Source organism: Vanacampus margaritifer, chromosome 8, assembly GCF_051991255.1.
Source record: "Vanacampus margaritifer isolate UIUO_Vmar chromosome 8, RoL_Vmar_1.0, whole genome shotgun sequence".
In the NCBI taxonomy this organism is placed as follows: Eukaryota; Metazoa; Chordata; class Actinopteri; order Syngnathiformes; family Syngnathidae; genus Vanacampus; species Vanacampus margaritifer.
Window position 1 is genome coordinate 3,571,184 of NC_135439.1, and position 15,843 is coordinate 3,587,026.

General features: G+C 38.0%; 1 protein-coding gene across 6 annotated transcripts in view; it reads left to right on the top strand.

The window, feature by feature from the left end:
- asic1b (acid-sensing (proton-gated) ion channel 1b) overlaps positions 1-15,843 on the top strand; it is a 163,684-nt gene that overhangs the window by 116,077 nt on the left and 31,764 nt on the right. For 2 of the 6 annotated variants that reach the window (XM_077572707.1, XM_077572708.1), the window contains exon 1: positions 10,632-11,348. The exons of 3 other annotated variants lie outside the window; for them this stretch is intronic. In XM_077572707.1, coding sequence (XP_077428833.1) covers positions 10,749-11,348 — 600 coding nt within the window. In that variant the 5' untranslated portion in view covers positions 10,632-10,748. Of the gene's footprint in view, positions 1-10,630; positions 11,349-15,843 lie in introns of those variants that run through there. One more of the 6 variants, XM_077572711.1, reaches the window with a different exon arrangement.

A 15,843-nucleotide genomic window follows, 5' to 3' on the forward strand; every position in this document is an offset into this window, starting at 1 on the left:
CGTTTATAAAACTAACGATAATGTAGCGAAAATGTCCTTCATTTTAGTCTTTGTCAATTAATATTATACATGAGCTTTCATGGTTCATTTAAAATGTATTTATTTCAGTGTTGTCAAACAGTCGTTTGAGAATTGCAATTTACTTTATTATATTACACAATACATTTGTACAAAAAAAAACTATACTAAAAAGGCAAAAAAAAAATGGGGGGGATACAATTTTTTAAAATCTAACAAATTTGTTCTTAAACGTAACAAAATTTAAAAAATGAAGTAAAAAAAAATATATATATAATGAAAAATCCCAAACTATTATAAGATTGTCTGGCCATCTTGGGGCTTTAAATAACACAAAAATATGTGAATAGGCCCAAAATACAATAGGTATATTTTTCCGCCAATGGTTTGAGATGTATTCTACAGGAACATTGGCAAAGTAGTCACAGTGAATCGCAAATGAGCAAGGGTTCACTGTATTATCTTTTTCCATCCGTTTATTTTATTTTTAAAAATTTCATTCACTCATTTCATTGTTTCAGTTTTTTCGCCTCGAAGCGATTTTCCAGCAAATGTATTATAATTCATATAATTTCGAATATGGCATAATCCTACTTATTTTCAAATTTGGGTTACACTTCTGCCATGGGAGTAGAACTGTATCATTAAAGCAAGCACCCCCCCCCCCTCCCCATCTGCAGTTAAGTTGAGTCAAATAGTGTCATTACTTAGCGAATAAAGATCCATTAAACTGGAGGGCGCCTGATTTTCCAGTTTTGTGCGGTTTTGACACGAGCAAGGTTGATCTTCCCGAGGCAGCTCGCAGTGACTGTCACTCGGATGCTTTCATGTGTCGCGTTTGAGCGGGCTTCTGCTATCGATGTCTTGTGCATTTCAATATGAGAAAAGAAAAAAAACAAAACCTTATCTCGAATCCCCAGTCCCTGCTTTTTTTTTTTTTTTCGCTTTAAATAAGGCCATGAATGTTTAATTACGGAGAGAACTGTCGGAAATATATTCAATCATTGATCAAGGAGATTTTTTTCTGGGGAGTGCCGTTCACCATTTCCGAGTGTTCGAGTTAAGAACACCGAGGGGATTAGAAGTGAAGGCGGCCTGCCCGGTACGCCCGTGATCCGGACCTGGTGTGACACTTTGATTAAGTGCGCAATGTATCGAATGCATCCGCGCCTCTGACGAGACACAAACGATGGCACACCGATACCACACATTTATATGATGAAAGGAATATTTGACTCATTGAGCCATTTTCAGCAGTAAAAAGTGAATATGTTGTCCATAATTAACTTAATAATTTCATTTTTTTTTCATGTACAATTGATACCTTTAAAAACTAATTTTTCCGCTTGTTGTCGACTGAAGATGACATCACCTGTGCTGAGGAAGTAGGTAACGACCAATCATGGCTCACCTGTTTTCTGGGTTTGGACAGCAAACTGAGCCATGATTGGTCGTTACCTACTTCCTCAGCACAGGTGATGTCATCTTCAGTCGACAGTAAGTTATAAAATTAGATTTTAAATGTATTAATTGTAAAAAAAAAATAATAATAATAATAATTATGAAGTTATCAAATTAATTATGGACAAAATATTAACTTTTTTTATTGCCGTAAAAAGGCTCAATGCGTCAATTATACCTTTAAAGACAAGTGGAATGAAATGGAAAAAAAACCTCTCTGTGCTCTCAAATTCTGTTGGCTTGTCCGTTGAATGCAATGAAACCATGCCCTGCTCAACTCTCAACTGTCAATCAAATTCCACTTCAAAGACCTGGAAAATGGATGCTTCTTTGTCTAGCGTTTTTCTGACGCCTCCACAACCCTATATGTTTGAGCCGTGAATGCAACAACGAGGCACTCTAATGTGGCCATGCCAGTTTAAAGACACACTGGCTTGACACATCTGACGTTTCCCATTCCCCATCCACTTTCTGACATGCACATACTCGCTGCAGACAACGAGGAGCTCTAAACAAAAATATTTTTTGAAAAAAATGAAATGGTGATAAACTATATAACGCAATATCTGCTCAATTAACTCATTTACTATATATTTTAAATATTGTCATGACCCAAAAACTTCTACGTTTTTAATGTTTATTTTATGCTAGAGCAGACAGAAGGTTTTGATGCAGCCTCTGACCTGAAGAGGTCGCTAAAGCAATGGTAGTTATTACACAAACGGCCAGCAGGTGGCAGCAGAGTGTAAGAGACCAACCAGGGCCATGTTGCAAAAAAAAGCTCTTTTCAGAGTGTTTTGTAGAAAAATACTTTTTTTCCTGATGAAAAAAGAGACTCTAATGTTTCTTTTGGTAGGTTACATGTTTTAATAGCAACAGAACAGAGTATTCTGTGGACCTTGCGAAATCAGTCAAAATCCAGTAAAACAGCCGGGAGCGAAGTGGGTTGCTTCAGTGAAAATGGCTGGGAGTCAATGAGTTAAGGACTACAGTAATACTGTCGGTCTTTGTACGTTTTCAGCATTTGCCTTTTCTATCATTTTGAAACAGATCTCAGAATTTATTTTACAGGGTCTTTAACATCTTTAGTAAAATGTAAGCGAGCCCCGCATAATTGCTTATTGGCTTCAGGGAGGAAATATCACGCTTGGCACACTCCACACCACAGGATAATCACTCACGATAATCTTTTAGAGACTTCTACTGTAATAATCGAGTCTTTGTCGACATTAAGAGGAAAAATGTTCAAAATTAGCCCGGTTATAAGTATGACACTAGCCATTAGCATCCATGCAGCAGAAAGGAAAATGTATTCTTCTATTTTACTTTCCAAATTTGATCCACAGACCGACGAGCTCCCTGTTCCAGTGGCTGGTAATGCAGTGCCAAGTAGGACTTATTATATATTGTATCAATGCTTGTCAGACATTTGCACGGCAAGTTCACATCAGTTCCGAGCTGTCAAGCATCCAAAAATACTCATTTAGCGGTAAACGTAGTGCATCGCCTCCATTTGCAGTCAATACTATTTTGCTGGATTGCAGATTTACTGCCAGAAATGATGCTCTAGGTATAAATGAGGTGTAATAAATAGACGGTCAGACTTCTTTTGTTTCTTACACGGAAACTCCACTATGGCAGTTGTCAGTTCCACTCCAGTCCTGCAGGTGGCGGTAAATCGCATTTCTTTTTTTTTCTTTTAAGTGAGTGTTACACATGTTTGTTTGGGTTTTTTTCATCTGCTGCTTTCTTATCATTTCTGGCAGTCTCTCATTTTCAAAATCAGTTTAGATGTTTAAAAAATGTATATATATTCACACTGCTTAACTTTTAGGGAGTTCTTTTTAAGTGTTTCAACTCCCTGACACTGCTTTCTCCGATTTCTCCCCCACTTTCCAACACTGACACAATACTAAAGCACTATTGTGTGTTTGGATGTAATCCGCCTGTTTCACACCAAAAGTCATCAAGGAAGCATTTATCTATTAATGGGCTTCTTTTATTTTCTTTCCTTCTTTTATTTGCATTCTCTGGCGAGTTAATCATTGGCTTAATTGAAGCAATGTTTCCTTGTATGTCTTTAATTGTGTATTTTAAACTGGCTGTTAATTTGGCGTCAGTAAACAAAAGATGTAGGGTGCCACAAGGTCCCCGGATAAACATCATTTTTTGCTTAGGAAATTGATTTCATGGAGATACTGTTAATTCACTCTCATTCCTGAAGCTGCATGCTTGTATTCTGTTATTTTGTGATTTTTTTTCTTCTTTTCAATCCATCATTATCTTAGCACACTGGTGAACTCTGCTATAACGTCAACAAGCAGATAAATAAAGTGACATTTCATTAATAGTCAACTCCAATGAGATAAAAAAGACAATATATTTCTATTTTCCGTCGCTGGATATGACGCACCTTTTTGCCCAATCCTGTCAAGTTACCCCATTAACATCCGAGTGCAATAAAACACTAGAAGAGGATTTAATTGTCCTCCAAAGAGACATTAAGGCCGACTCAGTAATCAGCTGAATCCTGCGTGAACCCTGAAACATGAAATTAAACTGCCGGTGAGTGGCTGATCTCTGGTTGCTGTCATCTACACTCCAAGCGAAGGGCGAACTCATTAAGGGACCGGAAAAAATCAACCTGCAGTTAATAAATGTAGAAATACATTTCAGACACAAAAGAAAGGAGATGTTCTCTATGGCCTCTCGTTGGATATTGTACAAATAATGGTGAAGGACTCTGGTTGGTGGCCTGGTGGGTGGGGTCTGGTCGGTGCTGGATTTCACTCTCCTTTCTTTTCTTTGGTCCTTCCTCGGGTCTCCTGACGGCCTCACGACTCTGGCTGGAAGTGTTCGGTTTAGGTGAACGGTATGGGATTTTTTAATAGGTTTTAGGTGAACGGTATGGGATTTTTTAATAGGTTTTAGGTGAACTAATGAATACACACACACTCGCACGCACACACGCACATACACATACTCACCGAGATACAAAAAAATAATAAATAAAAAAATAATTGAAAAAAAGGAGAGCAATGACGATGACATGTCAAATCGGTAAAACTCCCGAATGAACAATACTGAGCTCTCCAGAAGAAGAAAAAAAAGGAAATTGTACAAATATTTACAAGTAATAGAAGTGGAAATACGTGTGGATCTCAATAAGTTACTATTCTTCAAAGTGCACTCTCCGTTTTCTTATAACCTCCTCCAGATGATACTCCCTCTGACCATAAAGCATTTCATTAAAAAAAAGAAGAAGAAAAAAAAAAGAAACTACTTAAACACATTCTTTATGCACTTTAAAGCCTTTGTTCCGCTATCTTTCCTTTTGCTGATGTTTCTGTCCAATTCTACAGAGTCATTCCTGTTGTCGGAACGTCGGAACGTTCCGCTGGCCAATTTAAGCGCCGAGATGTGTCACACGGCACTAAAAGACATCCGCCAGCGGGCCCCCGAAGACGCGCGGCAGGTGCCAGCCGGCCCGCGTTAAGACAAAAGAAATATCTTCACAAGTACCACTGACAACCTCTTTGGCAGCGTTCCGGAAAAAGTGGCTCTCATTCTGTGGACTTCTATATTATGTTCATATCTTCAAGAGGCCCTCGTCAACATTTCTTTTGCAGCCGGCGAGCAATTTTCTTTGCACCCCTTTTCCCCCCGTCAGTCACGCAACACGTCACAGGGGGTGGGGGGTTAAAAGTCGCTAGGCCGCACGGTGCCCAGCTCCTGTTGGGGGGTTTTTAACACATTTTAGATGATGAGCGTCCGAGCATGAAGCCGCACTTAGTAACCCCCCCCCCCCCCCCCAGAGAGCTTGTTGGTTTCACAGTTTCGCAGATTCCCCCGCTGGGCCTGCCGTCTGCCTGCGAGCGCATGCTGGTCGCCCTTGAAGCTTCTCTGCATGCCTGAAAATTATCCATTTTTGCCTTCAATCCTTCAACTATTGTTGCCTGTTTTTGGATCGCCACTTTCTGCCCTTGAACCCTTGTTGAATGACTACCATCCAATAAGAGAAGGCTCAAGCCACATTTCCCAAAAGGGAGCATAGTGTGAGCCTGGAAAAAAAAAAAAAAAAAAACCTTACTTGCGGTACTTAGACATTTGAACCCCTACACTTGACACTTTACTGTCTGTGCCCTAATATTGAGCAAGAAGTATGTCCTCTAAACCTCAATTTCGGACCTGGAACTAACTGCCCTTGAAATGAAACATTGCTGTCACGTCCAGGGTTATTATAGTTTTGGAATTTTCATTTTAGTTAGTTTTTATTTTTGTTTTGAGGTTGTTGTTTGTTATTGTTTTGTTTTATTTAAATGTAGTTTTCAGGGGGGTTCTGTTAGTTTTTATTAGTTTTAGTTTGAAATGCTTAGATTTAGTTTCAGTTAGTTTCGGTATTCGTTTTTTTATTTATTTATTTATCTTTAATGTGTATTACTTGTTGTGCACAATATTTAACTCTTTGACTGCCAGACGTTTTCAGAAAAGGGATGCCGTGGGTGCCAGTCGATTTAAGCGTTTTGACTGATCTTTCAAGGTCCACAGAAAATTATGTGTTTGGACTATGGAAACACACATACTACCAAATGAAAGATTGGACTCTCATCTTTCATCAGAAAAAAAAGTTTGTTTCTACCTTATTCCGTTTTTGAGTAATCAACAATAGAAAATGGTTAGTTTCACCTCTGTTTTGAAACAAACGTCTTTTAACGTCTTTGGCACTCCTCCATAGGATTTTACTAAACGTTATTTAACGTTTTTGGCAGTCAAAGAGTTAATGAACACCACGGTCAAATGAAAAACATCATGTGACACACTTTCAAACGTCTTTATTTTGGTTAATATTGAAATAAATATCCTTGAAAAATCACATTTAAAATCATCCCCAAAGGCTCTTGTATTAAATGAATCACCAAAGACACATTTTTTGCTATAATTATAGTTAGTTTTGTAGACATTAAATGTAGTTTCAGTCATTTTTCGCTTTTTTTTTTTTAAGCATTTTCGTTATTATTTTATTTTGTGAATTTTATTATTTTTTTTTCATTTGTTTTCGTTAACTAAAATAACCTTGGTCAGGTCTCAAAATCTCAATTTCTGTGTTCAATCGCAAGCAGCTTTTTTTTTTAAATCCTAATGGTCCTGCCCCTTGAACTCTTGTGGTCTGCCTTTAATTATTTTCCCACCCTCCAAATTTGCATTTCCACTTTCGGACCATGTTGGCCGCCCTCAATCCTTGCCAACTTCCACCTCAATCACTGCTGCCTGCCGTTGAACGTGACTTAAAACTCTTTGCCTTCTGAATAGGAGGAATCAGAATCAACTAAGCAACACTTCAAAGTGAACAATCTGCTCCTCATTTAAAATGACATTTGCTTCCTGAAGTGTGTCATAGTTGCGCTACGGGCTTTTTATCCCATCAGGAACCTGATCCTGCCGACGCCTCCCACCAACCACCTGTGACTGACGAAACGTGTCATCGGTGCTGTATTCGCGCGAAATGTTAAACCATCGGGGGTTGTTGGCTCCTCTTCGACAATTTCATTTGCATTTGTCCTTTGCCATATGTCAAACAAACCACATGATCTTTCACAACAAAAAATGACGTTTGCGGGTACAAATCGAGATCAGGCGACTGTCACCAAGTCTCATTAATATTGATTATATGATAGACCTATTTTGTATATTGGGCTTTGCACCGATCTGAACGGCTTAGGCGGGATCGGATGATATTTTTGCACTTTGTGCAAAATTAAATGGCATTATTGATCAGCTAAAAAATAAGACATTAAATGTTATATTTAATGTTTCTTAATGGGGTTTTTTAATGGTATTTTTTTCCCCATGCATTTCAATTTGTGTCAATTTTATGTGGGTTTTTGCTGTTCTATATCCTCCTATCTATATTTTAGACTAAGTATAAAAGTTATTCAAATACATATATTGCTCTATATTCTGATCGGTGATCGGTTATTTTTATTTTTTTTTCAAACTTGTTTTAAAAAAAAATCCTGATTGTGTAAAACCTTTTGTATATATATATATATATATAAATATATGTATATATATATATATATATATATATATATATGTATATATATATATATATATATATATATAATTATTTTTATTTTATATATATATATATATTATTTTTTATTTTTTTATATATATATATATATATATTTTTTAATTTTTATTTTATATATATATATATATATATATATATTTTTTTTTTTATTTTTTTTTTTATTTATATATATATATATATATATATATATATATATATAGTACATGTGGAGCCTCAAATTTGGTTTCCCAACAAAAACACCAGGGTTCAAAGGTTTTCTGTTGCAGCGTGTCAAAGAGCCGCTGACTGTAATTGGTGCGCAATTGTTCAGTTGAGTCACGTTCAATCATGTCGCTCAGTGTGTAGCTGACCTATGTCAGTCTCCGGACAAACCTCCGAAGGCTTCTCTGGACTTTCCCCAGGTGCAATTATGGGCAACGGGCCATGGGTGGAAAAAGGCAGTCGCTCTTGCAGCTTGGTGGTTCCCAATATAATTTACAATAAATGATGTTTTAAGTGCACAGTGGGATCACAGGCACGGCAACAAAAATATAATTAAACAAATGACTACTTCCTACCTTAGCTTGGAGACGTTTAAAACCATATGATTGTGATATATCCATTAAATCTGACATCTCTGTATGAGTAAAGCTATGAAGTCCTTTTTTAACAGCTAAAGGCATATTTTTTCAAGAATAGTCCTTTTTATTTTAATAAAGGTATGAGAATGAAGTTGTATTATTTAAAACTGCTCGTTAAAATGTGGCTTTAACATCGCAGTGGAAGAATGACTTCATTTTCATAACACTACAACCTTTTCTCTCTAAAATGTATGCATTTATTTCCTTTAAAATATAACTTTTCCCCTTGAACATTACAATTTTTTTCTCGAAAATATGATTTCATAAAAATCGGAAACAGCACAAGTTTGAAGTGGAGTTGTTGAACGCTGAAATGCGAACATTTTTAGGTCGGCAAAGGTGACATCGCTATTAGTTCTTTGTAGTCTGTTAGGTAAACAAAGTGAATGTGAGGCAAATGTGCACGTGGTTACATTTGATTAATGGATTGGTGAAACAATCATGTGACAACGTTAGAGGCCGATGTCTCTTCTTCACAAAAATATTCAAGTAACAAGTATCTTGCATTACTTTTAAAAAAAATTTCTGGAGAGCTCAGTATTGTTCATTCGGTAATTTTACCGATTTGACATGTCATCATCATTGCTCTTTTATTTTATTTTATTATTATTATTTTAATTTTATTAATTTTGATTTTATATGTGGGTGTGTGCGAGTGTGTATTCATTAGTTCACCTAAAACCTATTAAAAATCCCATACCGTTCACCTCAATCGAATACTTCACAATCCAGCTAGAGTCGTGAGGTTGTCAGGAGACCCGAGGAAGGATCAAAGAAAGGAAAGTGAAATCCAGCACCGACCAGACATTACCTACTACCCACCGGGGTTACCAACCAGAGTCTTTCACCGACCCCAGAAACATCTAAATTCCAACAAATTAGGGAGACCTCAAGAGAGCAAAGGGGAGACTTAGGAAAGGAAGGAAGGACGGACAAAGCAGAGTGAGACATCAGCCTCCACCGATTCAACGACCCGAGGAAGAAGCAGATTGTGTTTGAGTTTCGATTGACGCTGGTGTGGTGGATTTGGCATGCATGAAAATCTCCACCAAAGAAAAAGAAAAAAAAAAGTATCTTGCATTAAAACTACTCTTGCAAGTATAATTTAACTAAAATGTTACTAAAGTAAATGTAACAGAGTAAAATGTAGCATCTTATTTGCACCTCTGGTGATGGAAAATGTGCGTGGAGATGCAAAAGCGACAATAAAGATAAGAAGCCAGACAGACGGCTTCTGTAATGTATGATTTTTAAGTTAACTAAATCTATTCTCTCTCAAGGGGGCTTTTGACAAATGTCAAGAGTCTGCCGGCGAGGATGCTACGAATCAAGAATATTCAACTTGTATTTGTCTTATTCTTATTCCGCTTGCTTTCCTCAAGTTTCAACAAATGTATTATGTGCTCAGTAACGAGAACACAGAAGCTCAGTCGGAGCGGGGATGTTGAACCTTGTACTGCCCAAGGGAGCATTTGAAACGGCACACCATGCAAAAAAAAAAAAAAAAAAAAAGCCACAAATATTTAATTTCACTCACATAATATAAAATATTAAATATTGTTACATTATATGTTTTTCATATTTAATATTTTGTATAAATCGGTTGGCAAAAAGTCACCACGCGTCTTCTTACTGTTCTCACTGTGGTTCTCAAACCCGGTCCTCGGGTACCCCTATCCAGCCTGTTTTCCATGTCTCCTTCAGCCAACACAGCTGAGGATCGTTATCAGGCTTCGTGCAGAGCTTGCTAATAAGATGATCGTTTGAAACACCTGTGTTGGCTGTTGGAGACATGGAAAAACCGGCTGGATAGCGCTACTCGAGGACCGCGGTTGAGAACCGCTAAATAGTCTACCCAAGATGACCAACATTCAACATCTTTATTGTTTTAGAATGTAAAGCTAATATAAATTCTGGCTCAAATAAGATCGACCAAGCGATGTCTTGTCATTCGAAAAAAACTTGTAAGCGGGGCATTTGTTATAGTTGCCTGTTAGCCAGTGCTTTGGTGCCATCTTGTGGTATTTTAGGGTGCTGAAGAATTAGCACGAAAAAAATGCAAATAGACAACAACTCAAAGTGCTGCACAAAAAATAAACTTTGTGTAGCTGCCAAACAAACAAGCGGTTATCGTCATTTTCGGACGGCGATTCCTTCAGCACGTCGTTGACGGATGCCCAGCTTTTCGTTTTTTTTTTCGAGTGCTTTATGATGCGAAGCCTCTAAAAAAGATCTAAAAATATCAGTCTGTGTTCAGTGGAAATACAGTAACAAAAATTAACACAAAAAAGAGGGGATACAGTAATTTTTTTTGTTTGTTTTTTGCATACTTTCCATTAAAAACTCTAACGTGCGAAGCTCAAAATGTAGCTACTCCTCTACACAAGCTGCAGCTCTCTCTCTCTCTTTCTCTCTCTTGCTCTCGTCTCCATTCTCTCTCCGTCGAACTCCATCCGAGGGCGCGCATTCGAGCGACGGTTGCGCACGACCACGCCGACCACATCCGCCCCAGCAGTTTTTTGGACTCGCGCGCACCAACACAACAACAACAAAAAATGTGCCAGTGCGCCTCGTCCGGCTCCAAAGCGAAGGCTGCGGGCTCCCTGGCCGAAGCGGGTAAGCTTTTCGTCAAGCACACCACCTTCCACGGCCTGAGGCACGTCTTCGGCGGGGGCTCGTACCCGCGCCGGGTGGCCTGGCTGCTGGCGTTCCTGGCGGCCGTGGCTCTGCTGCTCGCCTGGTCGTCCAACCGCGTGCGTTACCTGCTCTCGTCGCCGGTGTACAGCAAGGCGCACCTGGTGTACGCCAAGCGGCTGGTCTTCCCCGCCGTCACCATCTGCAACCAGAACCTGCTGCTGCCCCGGCGCATGAAGAAGACGGACATCTTCAGCGCCGGACGGTGGCTCGGGCTGCTGGGGAGGAATTGGCAGGTGTCCCCCGCGGCCAGGGAGGCTTTGGCGGCTCCGTCGCAGCGCACCGAGCCGCCCTGGTCGCCCCTCTCGCGCATTCTGGACTTCAACCACTTTCTGCCCCCCCCGCGGGAGTCGCAGCCGTCCATGAGGCAGCTGCTGGACCGGCTGGGGCACCAGCTGGAGGAGATGCTCTTGTACTGTCGCTACCAGGGAGAGATGTGTGGCCCGCGGAATTTTAGCACCGTGAGTGGGATCAGAAAATCTTTTTTTATTCTTTCTCGCTCTCTCGCTCTCTGTCTCTCTTTTTTCAACCCGCACCTGCAGCAACAGGTTGCTGGAGTCGACTGAGTGCGTGCTGTTGATTGGTAATGCAGTCTTTTATTCTTTTTTTTTTTTAAATCTCATCCCCGCATCGCCGACTACTTTTCGTTTGGAATAGGCTATTTTTGCATCGCAGTGTGAAGTAGTCAATAATCAATGTCAATAATTTTGATTTTTCTCGACCTGTACCTACTGAGCCAAGGAACATGTAGGCCTTGGTTATTCCAGAGTTAGAAGGCAATTCGGGCAGCAATCTTTAAAAATAAATAAAAATAAAATAAGTAAAATAAAATACATCCTTATTTTTATAGTGTCTTTAGTTACATGTTTTTAGTTAAATTTCAAGAAAAAAAATAGGTCTATTTCATCCGTCCGGCTCAACCATTTGGTTCACTTTGCAATGAGATTTTATGTGCAGTTAAGTTGTATTAATCTGTCAACTAGAAAATATTTGCATTTATTTTTCAATAACTTTTTTCAACAGCTATACAATTTTTAACTTACAGTATTTGCAATATACATTATAATTGACAAAATACAATAGACAGTTGTTTTATTTTCCTATATTTAAGTACAATGTTAAAATTGAAAGCTGTGCATGCTGTTAGAGTATTAAAATATTATTCAATTTAGGAATTGGCAAGTGCCAATACCTGGAATCGGTATTGGGACGATACCTGGCCTTTTTTCACGGTATCAGTACTATGCCCCCTTGTGGCCGTTTTACGAATAACTATAGCGGAATAGAAAATTTACATTAATTTCATGCAAGTTTAAGGAAAAATGTTACAGTAGGTCTTCCTTTAAAATGATCTGTCATTATTTTTTTCAAATTTTTATGTACCAAAAGTAATAGCATGTACAGTACAATGTGCTACAGTACCATTTCACTATTAGTACAGTTTCTACAGTTGTAATCACTTTGCAAAGGTACTTGTCAATAAAGAAATTTTAGGAGCTTGATGGGAAAAATCAAGCCAGCCATATGGCGCCTCTTCTGGCGTCCATCACTGCTGGATTGATGTGTTTACATTCACATGCTCCCAAGAGACCCGCACTGCCCCTAATGAAGATTTTTGATTCATGGTGAGCTGCTTTGCCAAAGCGCACTCACTGTTGACCTTTATTCGTTAGCAGTGATTCCCAGCCAAGATGCTGGGAGTTCATCAGGTGTACCGTGGGAAATTATCCAATTTCAATTCATTTTATCCGAAAATGTTTTTTTTATTATTTATCCACTACAAATCTTTTTTTTATCCATCATATGAAAGTGATGTATACTGACAGGAAGATACATTAAAAAGCTCCTTCACTGGATTGCAGGAGGTGCAGTTAACTGTAGTGTGAATCCACCTGTTGTCTTTTACGCAGCAGAATAATAGCTAAACTCATTCACTGTTATAAATTCGTAATAAAAAATTAAAAAAATATTAAAAATTAGGGGTGATAGGCGATTACAATTTTTAATTGTAATTAATCGCATGACTTTACTAGTTAACTCACGACTAATCACAAATTGTATATCTGTTCTAAATGTACAATAAAAAAAATCTAGGTTTTCATACTCTTGTTAACAAAAATGGGGGGGAAAATTATGAACTTTAAATTAAATTTAAAATTTTAGTTAAAGTTAAATGTTATGGAAATTTAAAAAAAAATTAAAACATTTAAAAAAGGAAACAAATTATATACAATATAAAATGTCTATATAGTGCATAAATTAAATAAAAAAAATATATATATATATTATTATTATTATTATATTTTAATATTTTAATATTTTAATATTTTAATATTTTAATATTTTAATATTATTATCTATTTATAATATTTGGTGTATGAAGAGTGCATGCGCCATGGCTCCTGTGCCGTGCATCACAGGACAGTGAGGTCGATAAAATTGCGCAAATGGCGCGGTGCTGCTAGGCGGGGTTGTGGCAGAGAGGGGAACTACAGTACAGTACTGTACCATAATGTATGATGTGGCGCGCACTTAAAAATATTCACTTGCGAGCAAAGCATGGCATTTATGGACATCAGTCAGCCTTTGTTTGTATCTGCGAAACGTTCGCGAGTCAAATGTGTGCAACTAGAGGACTACCAGTACAATGTTTCGGCCTGACGCCAGCGACGTGCCATGTAAAGCATTGCATTACACGACCATGTTCACTCGTCAAGCTCATGTTTGAGTGACACTTGATACTCCGAAATACATTGTGTCTCGGTCGTAAAACGCCTCAGGCGCATGTCTTTCGATATTCAAATGAGCCAAGGATGTTTCGCTGTTGCATTCCGAAGGGTGACGAAGCAGCGGTAGTTTGTTCTACAGATCCGTGTTTTTTTTTTTTTTTGGGTGGCTCATGGGGCTGCATTGATAATCGATGAAGCCTGCGTGGCCTCCGGGCATGCGAGACAAGCTGTCTCCATGAAATAGAGTCAGTCGCACTCGAGAGGCGAGCCATTCAAGCAGCTTGGGGGGGGGGGGACACGAAGCCCCCTCTTTTTCTTTTTCCGTCATGTAGATTTCACAATGTATTGACTGAAGCGCAGGGACGGCACCGTTGTTGTTGGAGGGCTCTCCCGGAGCTGTAAATGTCATTTGTTGGAAGTTACTTCCAAGAACTCAGCCATCTGCGCAGTACAGAGTCGTCCCTGTTTTTATAAGATCTAACTGAATTCTATTTATTCTCGAGTTGTTTGTTGGCTACTCCCTCACTTTGATGGATGATTTCCCTTCTGTGTTCAGTCATGCTATATTAAGATGAAGAGACCCAGTGGAATATGGTTTTGAGTTTTGATTATTGAATCTTTTTTTTTGGGGGGGGGGGGGGTTGAAAAAAACACTCGTATTACTCTGCAAGTGCTGAGCAACCAATCTGGTCACACAAGCATAATGCGTAATGTAAGCAAATACAGACTCACGCTTGGGAATGACCTTTTTTTTTTTTGTATCGCTTATTTATTTTCCTTTCCTGTGATGTCACCATAGGGATGCAAAGTGGAAGTTGTTTATTATTATAAGAGTAAGCAAATGAGATATGCTCTACTGAGATAAACAGTGAAAGGAATCCATTCTTGCCTAAAAAAAAAAAAGTCATGCAATAAGGAACATAACATTGAGTTGAGTTCATTGCCGGCACACAGACCTTGTATCTCAAATTTTTGCTCACAAGTCAAAGCAAAAATCAGGCTGAATGCTGGCTTGTATCTCGAAAATCGACCGCAAAGGAAGGAAAGGAAAGGGCGGTGCAATATCGTCACGCTCTTAAAATATTTGCCAAAGTCCTTTTTTGCAAAAAAAAAATTTCTGCCTTAAATCATCTCCTCATTATTTACACGAAGACGGCGCTTTGCTCTTGACATGTCGTCGAATCCGGTAACGGCGACCGGCATAAAGGCGCGTCAAAAATCTGTCGTCTTCAGATGAATTCAAATCATGACATATCGTAGCTAAATTGCTTTGTTCCTCCAATGTGTTTCTCATGTGAATGGGGCAAAAACAAATTTGACAGAACAACTCTCTTTCCAAGGGTACCAAAATGTGATTGCTGCTCCAGAAATAGTATCACATTCTTCAATTGGATGACGTTAAAAATGGTTTCATTTGACCTTATTATCCATCCATTGATTTTTCTATTGCACTTGTCCTTTTTAAGATTGCAGGTAAGTTGGAGCCTATCCCAGCTGACTTTGGGCAGGAGGCAAGGCTATCGACCAGTCCAGGGAGAATCCCGCTTCTCTCGCCCTGTTAGAGGCAAACTCCACTTACCTGCAATCCTTTTTTTATTTTTTATTTTTTATTTTTTATTTTTTATTTTTTATTTTTTATTTTTTATTTTTTATCTTTTATTTTTTATTTTTTATTTTTTATTATTTATTATTTATTATTTATTATTTATTATTTATTATTTATTATTTATTATTTATTTTTTATTTTTTATTTTATTTTTTATTTTTTATTTTTTATTTTTTATTTATTTTGTATTCATTTTTTATTTTTTATTTATTTTGTATTCATTTTTTATTTTTTATTTATTTTGTATTTATTTTTTGTTTTTTATTTTTTATTTATTTTGTATTTATTTTTTATTTAATTTTTTTACTTACCTACAATCCTAATGAAGAAAAACACAATGGAAAATGCTGATATTTTAACAACGTACTTAGCGTTTGCCTGTGGAAAGAACGAATCGGTGTATACGGCATCTCAATTGTTTTTGCAATTATTGCGCAATTGCCATTTCATGATGCTTTTGTTAACGGGCTCTCAACTGAATCACATCTCGATTTTCACTGCGAGTAAGCTTGCATAATAGTAACGCTTGTTAGCAAAGACCACAGGCGCCGTATGCCGCAGAAGAACGTCATTAGGCTTTCCGAAGTGGGCCAAAGTGGAATTCTCGGGATTGGCGGCCAA